This window comes from Papio anubis, chromosome 1 (assembly GCF_008728515.1).
Source record: "Papio anubis isolate 15944 chromosome 1, Panubis1.0, whole genome shotgun sequence".
Taxonomy (NCBI): Eukaryota; Metazoa; Chordata; class Mammalia; order Primates; family Cercopithecidae; genus Papio; species Papio anubis.
In genome coordinates, this window is record NC_044976.1 from 90,806,802 (window position 1) to 90,822,808 (window position 16,007).

Sequence of the window (16,007 nt, forward strand, 5' to 3'; positions counted from 1 at the left end):
TTTAGTTCCATCTTTGTGTTCTTATTTCAATTATATAAGAGCTTTTAAATGCAGGTTGCTTTTGATTAAATTAATGTGATTTAAATAAACTCCATGGCAGATGGCATGTTTACATAGGATTTAAGGCAGTGATGGACAGGATTTTTGGCTCACAAGATGAGAAAGGCGAGAGGGACAGGTTTGAGTGCCCTGGCAAGGCACAGTGTAATTCTGGCCAACTCTGGCCCTCCCTCAGCAAGCCACATTTTAGAAACCAAAGTCATAAAGATATTGTTTTGGCCAGTAATACAATTATGGTCCATGCAGAATTCTCTGTCTTATTGGGAAGCTACTTTCTCTAAAATTATTCACGGAATAAATAACTCCTATTGTTTATTTCTAGATTCTGTATTTAGGGCTATGTTGGCTTTTAAAAACTGTGTGTATATGCATATATGTGGATTTTTTAACAAAAGAAAGGGAAAAGACAAATATTTCTGGATGACTTCATACAGCTAGTTATAATGATCTATTAACGCCAGACTTTCACATTTCTTGTGCATTTTATATGTATTCCTCTTAAATATTAATTTATGTGTTTTATAGTCACAAGCAATGAGTAGCACAGCTGATCTGTTGGACACAATTTTCAAAGCAATTGAAGAAAATATCACCACTGAAAATAGTTGCTCTCTTCTTATGGCTCTGGACACATTGCTGAACTCTGACAGTACAAAGGAAATGGTACTGAATGTAATGAAATTTATTAAAATAATGCAATATTTGAACTAAGATTTTTAAATGAATGTGCAGTTTAAATGTTGCATGGGTCATTGAAGCCAGGCAGTGGATACCTAGGGGTGGATTAAGATCTCTACTTTTGTATATGTTTGGAATTTTTTATAATACTAAATTTTAAAAATTCCATTTGTCTCCAAATGGACTTTTTATAAAAGTTTAGAAATTGGCACTTTGGCTGGGTAATTTTAAATGTAGTGTGACACTTAGCAATATTATTTGGCACAGCATAACTCTAGTATTTCTCCCTGGTCCTACAGTAAATTTTTTAGATATAAAATGTGTATTTTAGAGTTTTTAATCATCAGTGTCTTTTATTTTTATAATCTTAATTTTTCTTTTCAAAAAATCATATTTTAAAATTAGGCGGTGAAGCAAAATTAAAATATTTATTTTTAAGTACAATTAATCAGTGGCCATTAATTAGGTAATTACAAATTATTGGCATTCTGTATTTGTTCAACAAAAATGGTTTTTAAAATATATCATATTTATTACTATTCCATAGAGCATTTGACCTTGTAATGTCATAGTTGATATGAAAAGGCTGCAGAAGGTGTTCATATCAAGGGCATTGGTGTTTTAAAATAACGTTTGGTTGAAAAGATGAGATTTTTTAGCTTTGTGTTCATTTATAAAATTTTGTTATTAATGAGTAAGCCTTCATAAATAACATGTACCCAACGATCTTAAAAATCTAAATGATGACATCATTGATCTAGCTTAGGAGTAAGTAGATTCTGAAAGGAATAATGACTGGTTGCTATGACAATGTGGCTCTCACCAGCTGCTGATTTGTTGCTTGAACACAGGGTTTTACGTGCAAGATCCAGGCTCTGCGTGATAAGCTGTGGATCTTCCTGGTTCAGTCTTTCTATGCTGTTCGTCACACAGAAAGCTGGAAGCTGATGAGCACAGATGATCAACAGAAAATCCAAGCAGGTACGTTAGCCTTGAGATATTTCAATTCTTATGTAATGATTGTTGTGACAGCAGATATTTTGAGGGCATTCTGATAAGTGGAAAGGTTAACATTTGTGTGCTTCTGTTGGATAATAGGATGCTAACTGAAACTGGTGCTCATATGTTTAGGCAGTTTTAATAAATCATGCTTTTTAGCTGTTCTTAGAAAATGAAACTAATTTCCTTTACATATATATATATATATCAATTTTTAATCTTACTATACATTAGCAACAATGTTCTAGGCAAATTTGCTTGCAAGCATTCTTGTGAAGAGATTAAAAGTGTAAGAAAATGTAGCCCACATAGAACAGAGTATCAAACATACTTTTTCCTCCTTTTTAAATATGTTTTGTCATAAAGCTTTTCCATCTTTTTCGTAAGACACGCTTTCTTGTGGTTTTGCTTGGAATAGATGGCTTTATTTCACAACTGATTGGTTCAGTGATGTGCAGTGTGCTATTGCGGACTGTCCCTCAGGAGCTGCACAGTGGTCCGTGACATTTAATAGGTATCATCTGAAACATTAGCATTAAACAAAAGATGTATATTTTTCAGAACATGTGTTTAAAAATATATATCAAAATAAAAATTCGAGGGTGTGGAACTAAAAATGGCTTCATGAGTATTTTTGGGTTAAAGCAGGTGCCTTAGAAAAAATATTGACATATCCAGTGTGTATAGTTTTTACAACGTTTTAAGAGACTAAATTTTATGAAGCAAACATTTTAGTACTGTAAAAAATGGAAGCCATATCTGTTAAAATATATTTTGAGAATGCATAAATATGTTAAATTCTTTAGTGGTATCATCAGCATAGGATCTGCTTTTACATTATAAGCATTACATGATAGTGTAGCTAGATGTGATATGAAGAGCACTTTTCAAAAAAATTCCATTATTTTAAACAAAAATTATGAGAAGAAGGTCTTAGAAATTGGACATTTTTTTCCTTGTGACTCTTTCTCTGCTGATTTTGAAATGTTTTATTTTTACAAAATGTATGCAATGTGAAGTAACAAGATAAGATCAGCATTCCTTCAGTAGGTGTCTTTCAGCGCTCTCCTGATTAGTAGGAAACTTTGTTTTTCTCTATTTTAGAGGATTTCATAGTTAAGTTGAGCTTCAGTGTTCTTTAATTCTTCAAAGTGCTAATTAAAAATACATGTAAATACCCATATTTAAATAAAATGTTATTGGTAATCCAATTATCCAGCTAATCCAACAATCCTTTTTGAATTGTCAAAAAGGACTTTTCATTCTATTACGTTGAGTCAGTGTAATAATAATGTTTTAATCTTAAATAAGTTGAATTATGAGTCCTGACTTATGCATAACTACTTCCTCGGGAAACCCAGATAAAGGAGTGGTTCTGGGTTGTCTGTTACTACATTTCGTATGTCATAGTTGAGTTACTGACTTTGGGGTGAAATTTTTTATTTTAATTTCTTCCTGTGTATTATTGTGCAGAGTCATTTGCTTACTGCAAATCAGTCCTATAGTGCCATTTTCAGGATCCTGCTTTGTCTTATAGCACATATCCTATAGAATAGAGATCATGGAAGATGCATGGTAGTTACAGATAATTTAATGTATTTTTTATTAGCTGATTTAATAAAAATCAAATAATTTTTGGAGATTACATATATTTCTTCAAAATAATCTTAAAGCCCAGTAACCGTCAAAAGAAAGAAATACATTTGCTAAACTATATTTGTAGCTCTCATATCATTATTTCAGCCTACATATTTTCCTGACATCTTTCAAATTCTTATTTGAATAGCATAGACATGAGTTCTGCAATAAATTCCCATATAAACCTAACTTATAAAATGAATTTTTATTTAATTATAAAAAGAATGATATTTTGAAGATTGTTTCTTGTTTTATTTTCAGTAGAACCTTATTTTTTCTTTTCTCTTTCCTCCTTCCTCATTATATATATCTGCAAAACCAGAAAATATTTTTAACTTCAGAGTATTTTTACATTTAGTATAAACATTTTCTCATATTTAATAGCTTATAGAATGTTACATTTGCCATAATCTGTAATTTTTTGTAATTTGGAAAACTAAATGAAACCAATTATCTAAAATGTCACGGTTTGAGAAAATTCTCGTGTTTTTGTAAATGTATGAATCTTCTCTGTGAGATTGTACAGTTCTTATTTATTAATTTTAATAACATAAAACCTAGGGGCCAGAGAGTCAGATAGAAAATGAGGTTCTTTTAAAAAAAATCTAAAATATAATAGGGAGTTGTTTTGTATACTAGATTGGTTTCAGGTTTATTAAGTTATTTCCATTAAAATATGACTTTTTTTCTGCTGACATACTATTTTTCCTTTACTTCTAAGGTATAATAATGTTCCCTATAAAAATAAATTGCTGTGTCTTTCTACAGCTGCATTTGACAAAGGTGATGATCGAAGACTTGGCAAAAAGCCTATATTCAGTAGCTCACAGGTAAACTTTCTAAATTTTATAGGTACAAATGAAAAAGATAACAAATTATTTAAAGTTTATTTTATATTTCAGAAAAAGTTTTAAAAATCTGTTCATTAATTGAAGCTATTTCTTAATGGAAAATTTTTCTTTTTCTAAATCAAGTGAACATTTAATAAATGTTTTAAAGTGAATTTTTTATATCCAACTGGCATTGGAAGTATCTACCTTTTTCATTTCCTTGAAAACCTTTTTGGCAGCTAACAGAGCTATTTCAGTCTATTGGCAGTTGTTTAGAACTATAGACCTAATTCAATGTCTATTTTTCTAATTAGCCTACTTCTTAAAAAAGAAGATTTTAGGCCAGGCGTTGTTGCTCACGCCTGTAATTCCAACACTTTGGGAGGCCGAGGCGGGTAGATCACCTGAGGTCAGGAGGTCGAGACCAGCCTGGCCAACATGGTGAAACCCCATCTCTACTAAATATACAAAACTTAACTGGGCATGGCGGCGCACAGCTGTAATCTCAGCTGCTCAGGAGGCCGAGGAAGGAGAATCGCTTGAACCTGGGAGGCAGAGGTTGCAGTGAGCCGATATTGTGCCATTGCACTCCAGCCTGGGTGACGAGCAAAACTCCGTCTCGAAAATAAAGTTTTTAATTCACATAATATATTTTTGGTGTTTTTGAAAAAAGCAATTAGTACTAAGAGTACAACTGTGTTTTACTTTAAAAGTTACTTGTTATAGGAGGTATCTAAAGTAGTTGAACTCTTAGAAGGTAGTATTGTGGTTGCTGAAAACTAGGGGGAAGGAGAAAGGGGGAGTTGTTCAATGAGTACAGAGTTTCCATTTTGCAAGTTGAAAAGTTATCTGTTGTGCAACAAAGTGCATGCAGCTAACATTACTACACTGTTACTGAAGTGTTTTAAAGAGTACTTAAGTATGTTAAATGGTTAAGATGGTAGATGTCATGTTTTATGTGTTTTTTGTTTGTTTGTTTTACCATCCACAAAGTTATTTGTTGTTTTCCTTATAACCTGAAATAAATTTTTCTTCCCAAAAATGTTATTAATGATGGTTAGGGTTCCAAACTAACTTACAGATGTTCACTTAAACAATAATATATTCAAAGTACAAAATTATTCTAACCTTCTCTGTGTGGTACAATGATAGACATACATTGAGAGTTCCAGTTTGGAATGCAATGAACATATTGCCCTAGCAGAGTGGAATAGGAAATCCTTTTTTCTTCCTCATCAGCCAGTTGATAGGAACTAATGCAGCTCCAAGCCACAACCGAGAGTTCTCATGGCTTGAGGAAGAAGTCAAGCTCCAAATGTCTTGAGTGAGAAACCAGGAAACTGGGTTTTTGCCAGTTAACCTCTTAGGATTGTTTCCAAAGTGCATTTCACAAGATATGAGCTCCATCTAGCATCAACTATAAGTTGGAGAGTTGCTACACACACCATAGTTCCTCTTTTTTTTTTTTTTTTTTGAGACAGAGTTTTGCTCTTGTTGCCCAGGCTGGAGTGCAATGGCACGTTCTTGGCTCACCGCAGCCTCAGCCTCCTGGGTTCAAGCAGCTCTCCTCCCTCAGCCTTCCGAGTAGCTGGGATTACAGGCATGTGCCACCACACCAGGCTAATTTTGTATTTTTAGTAGAGACGGGGTTTCTCCATGTTGGTCAGGCTGGTCTCGAACACCCGACCTCAGGTGATCTGCCCGTCTTGGCCTCCCAAAGTTCTGGGATTACAGGCGTGAGCCACCACGCCCAGCCCCATAGCTCCTCTTATAGACTGATGATGCATATTACACCTTGAAAGTGCTGAGAAACACTAAAGAACTACTTTTGAATTATTGCATCCAAAATTTCCCCCAATGTTATAGCTATGGAATAAGACTAGGGTTCCCTCATCCCTTTTTTTTTTTTTTTTTTTGAGAGAGGCAGTCTCGCTCTGTCACCCAGGCTGAAGTGCAGTGGCGTGATCTCGGCTCACTGCAAGCTCCACTTCCCGGGTTCGTGCCATTCTCCTGCCTCAGCCTCCCGAGTAGCTGGGACTACAGGTACCCCCCACGACGCCTGGCTAATTTTTTGTATTTTTAGTAGAGATGGGGTTTCACCGTATTAGCCAGGATGGTTTTAATTTCCTAACCTTGTGATCCACCAGCCTCAGCCTCCTAAAGTGCTGGGATTACAGGTGTAAGCCACTGCGCCCAGCCCCCTCAACCCTTTTAAAACATATTATATGATTCCACAGAACATACTCTAGGAAATGGTGCACTAGGACATTTTTTTCTGTGTTCCCTATTATCCCCGTGTTTTTTAAAGGCCCCGAGGAATTAACCTACTTGCCTTCCTTTCCCCTGCTACCAACCAGGCTTTTCCTCCTTCCTTGCCTTGTTGCAAAATAGAACAAGGTTTCATTATTTTTCCTCATCCTCCTGACTTTGTGGTTGTCTAAGTCTTTTTTCTGTTAAGAACAGTTGGAAGGAAACAGTTTCTTTCCCAATGGGAAGGAAGTAAGTTTCCCCCAGAAAGACAGTGATATGCTGAAATGGATGCTGGACATAAAATAAAGAGTTCAAATTTTGGCTTTACATTTATTATGTGTCATCTGTGAGTCTCAGTTTGCTTATTTATAAAATGGAGTAATAAAACGTCACAGGATTATTGTGAAAATTACGTGAAATAATTTATGTGCAATTACCTGGTATGTAGTAAGCGCTCAATAAATGTGGAGCAAATAAATGTGTTTTCCAAACAGGGATGAGCTATCTAGGAGGTGGGAGAAAGTTTATCAGATAAGGCAGGGAAGAGGTTTTTTGTTTGTTTTGTTGTGGTGGTGGTTGTTGCCTGCTTCATTTTTCCATCATAGAGCAATTTAAGAAGAATGCTTAGTACCAAAGTACTTAAGAATAAAATATATGATATCTGGGATTTGCTTGAAAATAAAATAGGAGTAGATGTGTATGAAACAAAATGGGAATTAATAATTAATAATTTTTAGAGCTGGCTATTAGGTATGTGAGGATTCATTATACTCTTCTGTCTTCTTTTGATTATGTTTAATTTTTCCCATTTTTTGAGACAGGGTCTCACTCTGTCACCCAGGCTGGAGTGGCATGGCATAATCACGGCTCACTGCAGCCTTGACCTTCTGGGCTCAAGGGATCCTTCCACCTCAGCTTCCTTAATAGCTGGCATAGGCCCAAATTACCATGCCTGGCTAATGTTTGTGTTTTTTTTTGTAGAGGCAGAGTTTTGCCATGTTGCCTAGGCTGGTCTCAGACTCCTGGGCTCAAGCAATCCACACCTGGCCTATTGTGAAATTTTTCAAGGCATACAGCTATACCGTATACTATATAGATTTCACCCATAGCATAATACTTCAAGATGCATAAATTCAAGGATAGAATAAATTAAGTAGAGTTAGTGTTAAGGGTGGGAAGGAGTTCTAAAAGCAGAAGTCAGCCTGGCTTTAGGTATTAAAAATAGAGAAATGTTATGTTTTGAGCTAAGATTTGAGCAAGAAAACAAAAAATGAGGACTAAGTCTATTTGAACTTTTTAATGGAATCCTGGAAGACTGCTGTGAATAGGACCAGTCTCTGCCTTGTGGACAGGCATAAGCTGAGACCCAAAGCTGTTAATAATTTCTGAAATGTCCCAGGTTGGTTAGAGGCAAAACTAGGACAAGAATCTAGTGTTTGCTTTATCACCATGCTTTCCTTTTTTCTAAATTTAACCAAGTTATTTATTATATATTTTTGTGTGTGCACACACATTCACATATGTTATTTTATCTTTGACAACTTTTAATGTAATTGGAAGCTTTTCGTATTTAAAAATAGACCTTAAACTGCATATCAAAATATACAATATATGCCCAGTGTTAACATTACGTTTTTTTTGTTTGTTTGTTTGTTTGAGTATCCAATATGTGATATGGTGCTGAGGGATATGAAAGATGAAGAGAGCACAGGCTCTGCCTCAGACCTCTACAATCTCATACAGCTTCCAAAGGGGAAAAAAAAAACCATTTGCATACTTACATAAAGAATGACAATAGGACGGGCACGGTGGCTCATGCCTGTAATCCCAGCACTTTGGGAGGCCCAGGTGGGCGGATCACGAGGTCAAGAGATCAAGACCATCCTGGCCAACATGGTGAAACCCCGTCTATACTAAAAATACAAAAATTAACTGGGCGTGGTGGCGCATGCCTGTAGTCTCAGCTACTCAGGAGGCTGAGGCAGGAGAATTGCTTGAACCTGGGAAGCGGAGGTTGCAGTGAGCCAAGATCACGCCACTGTACTCCAGCCTGGTGACAGAGCAAGACTCCATCTCAAAAAAAAAAGAATGACAATATTGGCTGGGCACAGTGGCTCATACCTGTAATCCTAGCACTTTGGGAGGCCAAGGCAGGCGGATTGCCTGAGCTCAGGTGTTCAAGATCAGCCTGGGCAACACGGTGAAACCCTGTCTCTACTGAAATACAAAAAAAATTAGCCGAGTGTGACGGCGTAGTCCCAGCTACTTGGGAGGCTGAGGCAGAAGAATTGCTTGAACCTGGGAGGCGGAGGTTGCAGTGAGCTGAGATTGGGCCACTGCACTCCAGCCTGGGTGACAGAGCAAGACTCTGTCTCAAAGAAAAAAAAAAAAAGAATGACAATATGATCTTAAAATATTATTCTAGAATTTCTACCAACTTAAAAATTTTCTTTGTTCCCTTTCATATCAAGGTTGGGTCTAAGGAAAATGATGAAATAGGTACATTTATCTTCAGTGCCATTTTATTTGTCCCTTTTTAGGCTATTTCAACTATTTTTAGGATCCCTTTTCCTTCACTTCCTATAGCCAGCCAGTGCTGTACTAGTATCTTATTTGTCCAAAAACCAAGCTTTGCAGATGTAGTGTATTGATGTGCTGTGCTTCCTAGGAGCTTTAAAAAAACATTTTTTTTTTTAAAATAAGGACTCCAAGAAGTAAAGTATTCTTCCCACAGAGGATTAAGTCTTTAATGATAAAATTTCTGGCACTTGGGATAAGGTTGAAGAGAGAATTTTTATTGAAAATCTTTATAAAGTTCCCTCAAATTATGCCATATAGATGACTTCGGTGTGAGGTTAAATCATGAGTTCAAGTCCTGGTTCTATCCCTCACCAACCTGAGACCTGGGGTAAATCACATACCTACTTTAATCCTCAATTTATTGTCTAAGAAATAGAAACAGCCACAGGAGCTATTTCATGGGACTGTTGTGAGGTTTAAGTGGGATGATGTATACAAAAGATGTAGTATAAAACATGGGAGTAAGTCTTCTAAAAATCTTGGATATTATCATTCCTCAAGGCATCCTGAATCTTTATAGACATTAATTTATACCAAAACTTCATACATTAAAAAAGCATTCCTGTTATTTATTTATTTAATTTAATAGAATAGCATGCCTTTAAAATAAACACTTATGCTGTATTTCAGATTTGATTAAGGTAGTCTGAGACAAAGTTTTGATCCAAATGATCAAAGACAGTTCAAGCTTTGACCTTAAATCAAAAATTGAACTTTTCTATTTCTTTCTTCTTTGAAAGACTGGTTTTTGGAAACACATAATATTATATGTTAAAGATTTCAGTCAAATTACAAAGTATTTTTCTTCTTCTTTATAGCAAAGGAAACAAGTTTCTGACTCTGGTGATATAAAAATCAAATCTTGGAGGGAAAATAACAAGAAAGAGTGTTGGAGTTATCTCTCTACTAATAAAAAGATGAAATCCGATGGATTAGGAGCATCTGGACATTCATCAAGTACCAATAGAAATAGTATAAATAAAACTCTGAAGCAAGATGATGTAAAGGAAAAAGATGGTACAAAAATAGCATCTAAAATTACAAAACAACTAAAAACTGGGGGAAAAAATGTTTCTGGAAAGCCCAAAACTATAATAAAATCCAAAACAGGAAATGGTGATAATGCACGGTTGGAAAACATGTCACCTAGACAAGTTGTAGAAAGATCAGCAACAGCAGCAGCAGCAGCAGCAACTGGACAGAAGAATTTACTAAATGGAAAAGGAGTGAGAAATCAGGAAGGGCAAATGACAGGTGCCAGACCCAAGGTACTCACAGGAAACTTAAATGTGCAAGCCAAAGCAAAGCCTTTGAAGAAAGCGACAGGGAAGGATTCTCCATGCCTCAGCATCGCAGGACCCTCCAGCAGATCCACAGATTCAAGTATGGAATTCTCAATTTCCACTGAATGTCTGGATGAACCAAAAGAAAATGGATCAATAGGAGAAGAAAAGCCTTCTGGACATAAACTATCCTTTTGTGATTCTCCAGCACAGATGGTGAAAAACAGTGTAGATAGTGTCAAAAATTCCACTGTAGGTGGGTTTTAGCACTGTAATTTTTAATATCTCCTGACAGTTAAAGTTCCTTAAAAAAACAAAAACCTAAACCTGTATTTGGGCTTTTATTTAGTTTCAAATGCCAACAGAATACTTATTTATATGTACTTATGCAAACTGAGAAAAAATGTAGTCCTTCCCACTTTAATATTTCATTTTGTTTATAGCGTCTAACCAGTAAACTTATACATATTTGTTACATATTTAATGTATTCTATCTTATGACTCACTTTTTCTTAATTTTTAGCCATAAAATCTCGACCTGTTTCAAAAGTTACCAATGGAACTTCCAATAAAAAAAGTATTCATGAACAAGACACTAATATAAATAACAGGTAGGTCTTCATTCAGTGTTTTAACCTATCTGTTAGCTTTCTCTCAAAGTTAATTATATACTAACTGCTAGCTAAATATTTTTAAAATATCTTTTATTTTTTGTTAAAAAATTTAGTGTATTTACATAATGTAACACAGTTTATTAAAAGAAATTAGTATATGCAAAATGAGGCACAATATTTAAAAGAATATCTTAATGTGTACTATGGTATATGATTATGCATTGCTTTATTATACTTGATCTACAGTTTTACAAACTTAAAGACTTATGAGCATATGATTTTTCTATTTTCAGGAGAGATGTATTTTTTATTTCTTGAAAAAAAACTGTTTCAGGTATCGGTCTTTTAAAAAGTTCATGTTTTGGAATCTCAGTGTAATACTGAATGCAAATAATTTTTCTTAGTGTACTAAAGAAGGTCAGTGGCAAAGGATATAGTGAGCCAGTACCACAGGCAATTTTGAAGAAAAGAGGAACTAGCAATGGATATGGCGCAGCTCAGCAGAGGACAAAGAGTACCCCATCTAATCTTACTAAAACTCAAGGTAAAGCTGAAATAGTACTGGATATCTTGAAATTATTTCCTTGTGTAAACTGGATAAGCCAAACTCTGATTTGGAACTTCAGGAGCAAATAAGCAAAATATGGTTTTACTCATTTTGTGTTTGTTTCACACCATAGAGATGAGATTGTATACTTTTCAGACAGGTGTTTTGGGATGTAGGTTTGGTTTTGATGTTTTGTTGTTGTTATTGTTGAGACAGGGTCTTGCTCTGTCACCCAGGCTGGAGTACAGTGGTATGATCACACTGCAATCCTCCTTTGTCTGCCTCCCAAAGTGTTGGGATTACAGGCATGAGTCAACACACCTGGCCTCTGGTTTTATTGTCTCTTGTGAGAGAAATAATTAAGGGAGTCACTAGTTTAGCTGCATTTCTGGTCCTTTTAAATATTATGCCCATGTTTCTTGAAAGTTCCATTGTTAATTATAGGAATTTCATTTGTAAAACTGGCACTGAAGAACTCTTTAAAAAGTAATAGTGTAGGCTGGGTGCAGTGGCTCACGTTTGTAATCCAAGCACTCTGGGAGGCCAAGGCAGGTGGATCACCTGAGGTCAGGAGTTCAAGACCAGCCTGACCAATATAGTGAAACCCCATCTCTACTAAAAACACAAAAATTAGCCAGGTGTGATGGTGTGTGCCTGTTGTCCCAGCTACTTGGGAGGCTGAGACAGGAGAATTGCTTGAACCTAGGAGGCGGAGGTTGCAGGGAGCCGAGATCGTGCCTCTGCATTCCAGGCTGGGTGACAGAGCGACACTCTTATCTCAAAAAAAAAGATAATAATAATGCAGTCTAAACAACTATGATACATAAGGAGGAAGAATTTCCCTTCCAGAATCTGTGTGAGTCCATTGGTTTTCAGTGTTCTGAAAAGGAAAAGAGTACTGATCAGATTGCATAATTTTCTAACATAATAACTGATTTTCAAAATTGCTTTTATGTATCAAGCATTCACATATGTAAAAGCAGTTTGTAAAATCCTAAAAACAGTTTTGATTTGGATTATGAATTATTACTGAAAATCAATTAAAAATAAGGCAGAGAAAATATTTTCATATCCTAGTAATAGCTAAATATTAAACATTTAAAAATATTTGATAATTCTGTTTGACAGATTTGAATGTCCAAAATATCATCTCTAAGACTTTCACCAGTGTAAACAAATGGATTCCCCAGATTAATCCCCTTCTTTCCAGTCAGCAGTTCCAGTTTCCACTGCAGATCTAAGTTGTTAACCCTAATGAGCTACAGTAGTAATAATCTGGTTATGACAAGTAAATTGGTTTTATTCATGTTTGAAGAAAACAACTGCAACAATTTTAACAGTTCTATTTATTTTATATTTAGCTTGATTCTCCTTTTCAGCTATGTAGAACACACTGTTTTTTTTTTCTCTGAAAACTTCAAAGGGAAGACCTTTCTTGCTCCTTTGATAAAAGAAAATCTGATTTTTTTTACCCTCATACATTTTTGCAAATCCAGTTTTGGCATAAAAATCAAGTCTCTTTACTTGAGGAAGAGAGATCCTATTTTAGTAATTTTTACTGGGACCCTGGAGTAGTCCCTCTATATTTCTAATTGAAATTTTTTTTTAATTTTATCATGTAACTGATTCCTAATCTGTGCTTGTCCATTTGATCATAGATATGTTACCCTTCCATTGTGGTCTTGATTTTATTTTTTCTGAAGTAATTTTAAAACAAATATTAAATTTTACTCACAAATTGGAGGCGATAATACATTTCTGAATATACCCTCTTACTTTTCTTAGGATCCCAAGGAGAGTCACCAAACTCAGTAAAATCTTCAGTCTCTTCAAGGCAGTCTGATGAAAATGTGGCAAAGTTGGACCATAATATGCCTACAGAGAAACAAGCACCTAAGAGAAAAATCGTCAAGCAAGTACACACAGCTTTGCCTAAGGTTAATGCAAAAATAGTGGCAATGCCTAAAAATCTAAATCAGTCAAAGAAAGGTGAAACTTTGAATAATAAAGATTCAAAACAGAAAATGCTTCCTGGACAGGTTATGTCAAAAACTCATCCTTCCTCCCAAAGACCTTTAAAAAGTGAAACATCTATTGTCCAAAAAAGTATGTTTCATGATGTGCGTGAAAATAACAACAAGGACAGTGTTTCTGAACAGAAGCCTCACAAACCTCTCGTTAATCTTGCATCTGAAATCAGTGATGCAGAAGCACTCCAGTCATCCTGCAGGCTTGACCCACAAAAGCCATTACATGATCAAGAAAAAGAGAAGTTGGTGTTAGAATGCCAAAATATTTCAAAGCTGGATAAATCATTAAAACACAAACTGGAATCCAAACAGATTTGTTTAGATAAAAGTGAAACAAAATTTCCCAATCACAAAGAAACAGATCATTGCAATGCAGCTAACATATGTTGTCATTCTGATGGGAGTGATAATGTAAATTCAAAATTGTATAGCATCACAGCCCTAAAATACATGGTTCCAAATCCAAATGAAAATTCCTTGAACTCTAATCCAGTTTGTGATTTAGACTCAACAAGTGCAGGGCAAATCCATTTGATATCAGATAGGGAGAACCAAGTAGGGAGAAAAGATACAAACAAACAATCAAGTATTAAATGTGTGGAAGATGTTTCACTGTGTATTCCTGAAAGGGCAAATGGTACCTTAAATTCTGCTCAAGAAGACAAAAAATTGAAAGTTCCTTTGGAAGGACTGACAATTTCTAGTAAGTTGTCTGATGCCTCTGCTATGGATGAAGACAAACATGCTACAGCAGACTCAGATGTTTCCTCCAAGTGTTTTTCAGGACAGCTGTCAGAAAAAAATTCTCCTAAAAATATGGAAACATCAGAATCTCCAGAGAGCCGTGAAACTCCAGAAACTCCATTTGTGGGTCACTGGAATTTGAGTACTGGTGTTCTGCATCAGAGAGAGAGTCCTGAATCTGATACTGGCAGTGCTACCACATCCTCCGATGACATAAAGCCCAGATCTGAAGACTATGATGCCGGAGGGTCTCAGGATGATGATGGGTCAAATGACAGAGGTATCTCTAAATGTGGCACTATGCTGTGCCATGATTTTCTTGGAAGAAGTAGCAGTGATACCAGTACTCCTGAAGAATTAAAAATTTATGATAGTAATTTAAGAATTGAAGTAAAAATGAAAAAGCAAAGTAGTAATGATCTTTTCCAAGTTAATTCAACAAGTGATGATGAAATCCCTAGGAAAAGGCCAGAAATTTGGTCTCGATCTACAATAGTTCACCCTAGGGAAAAAGAAAATATTCCACGAGGCAGTGTCCAGTTTGCTCAGGAAATAGATCAAGTATCTTCTTCAGCAGATGAAACAGAGGATGAAAGATCTGAAGCTGAAAATGTTGCAGAAAATTTCTCTGTATCTAACCCAGCTCCTCAGCAGTTTCAGGGAATAATTAATTTAGCTTTTGAAGATGCAACTGAAAATGAAAGTCGTGAATTTTCTGCAAATAAAAAGTTTAAAAGGTCAGTTTTACTTTCAGTTGATGAATGTGAAGAGCTGGGATCAGATGAAGGAGAAGTCCATACTCCCTTTCAGCCTTCTGTAGATTCTTTTTCACCTTCTGATGTTTTTGATGGCATTTCTCATGAACATCATGGAAGGACCTGCTATTCCAGATTCTCACGAGAAAGTGAAAATAATATTTTAGAATGTAAACAAAATAAAGGCAATGGTGTATGTAAAAATGAAAGCACTCTCTTGGATCTTAGTAGCATTGACTGTTCAAGAAAAAATAAACAGAGTGTTTCAGCCACAGGAAAAAAGAACACAATAGATGTCCTATCCAGTAGAGGCAGACAGCTTCTTCCAGAAGATAAAACAGTAAACAATGGAAGCAGTGTAGATAATGACATTCGGCAACGCAGCAAATTCTTGGATAGTGATGTAAAATCTCAAGAAAGACCATGTCACTTGGAGCTTCATCAAAGAGAACCCAATTCTGACATACCAAAGAACAGCTCTACAAAATCTCTAGACTCCTTTCGGAGTCAAGTTCTGCCTCAGGAAGGTCCAGTGAAAGAGAGCCATTCTACAGCTACTGAAAAAGCTAATATTGCTTTATCTGCAGGTAATGTACAGAAATAGAAATGCTAAATGCATAAGAAAATAAGTTTATAAAATTTTAAAGTTGTATGAAGCCCTGAATGTTATATTTTAGTCAGATAGAATAATTACTTAAGCAACAGATTAAAATTTTAAATGAAAAATTTCTTAATATGAAAATTAGCTAGTTACTCATTCTTTATTGTTCACTTAAAATCCTAATGAAGAAGTAATATATAGTAAACATTTTGATTGTTATATAGAGCTAACCTACTAAGAGATTTTACATGAAAGAATAAATAGAAAACCTTAGTTTGCTGCTATTTAGTTATTTATGTATAATTTAACACAAGAATTCTTGACTCTTAGAAATTTTATTATACATTGGATATGATTTATAGACTTGATAGTATATTAAAGGCCTGTGCAATAACTCT

The 16,007-nt window shown here is 35.2% G+C and overlaps 1 protein-coding gene across 3 annotated transcripts in view; it reads left to right on the forward strand.

The window, feature by feature from the left end:
* Positions 1-16,007, forward strand: part of LOC101004026 (AP2-interacting clathrin-endocytosis protein) — a 95,477-nt gene that overhangs the window by 77,733 nt on the left and 1,737 nt on the right. For 2 of the 3 annotated variants that reach the window (XM_009212890.4, XM_009212867.3), the window contains 7 exons: positions 586-732; positions 1,590-1,719; positions 4,144-4,205; positions 9,854-10,574; positions 10,842-10,929; positions 11,337-11,476; positions 13,265-15,595. In XM_009212890.4, the coding sequence (XP_009211154.3) occupies positions 586-732; positions 1,590-1,719; positions 4,144-4,205; positions 9,854-10,574; positions 10,842-10,929; positions 11,337-11,476; positions 13,265-15,595 (3,619 nt within the window). The remainder of the gene's footprint in view (positions 1-585; positions 733-1,589; positions 1,720-4,143; positions 4,206-9,853; positions 10,575-10,841; positions 10,930-11,336; positions 11,477-13,264; positions 15,596-16,007) is intronic. The other variant, XM_021944086.2, reaches the window with a different exon arrangement.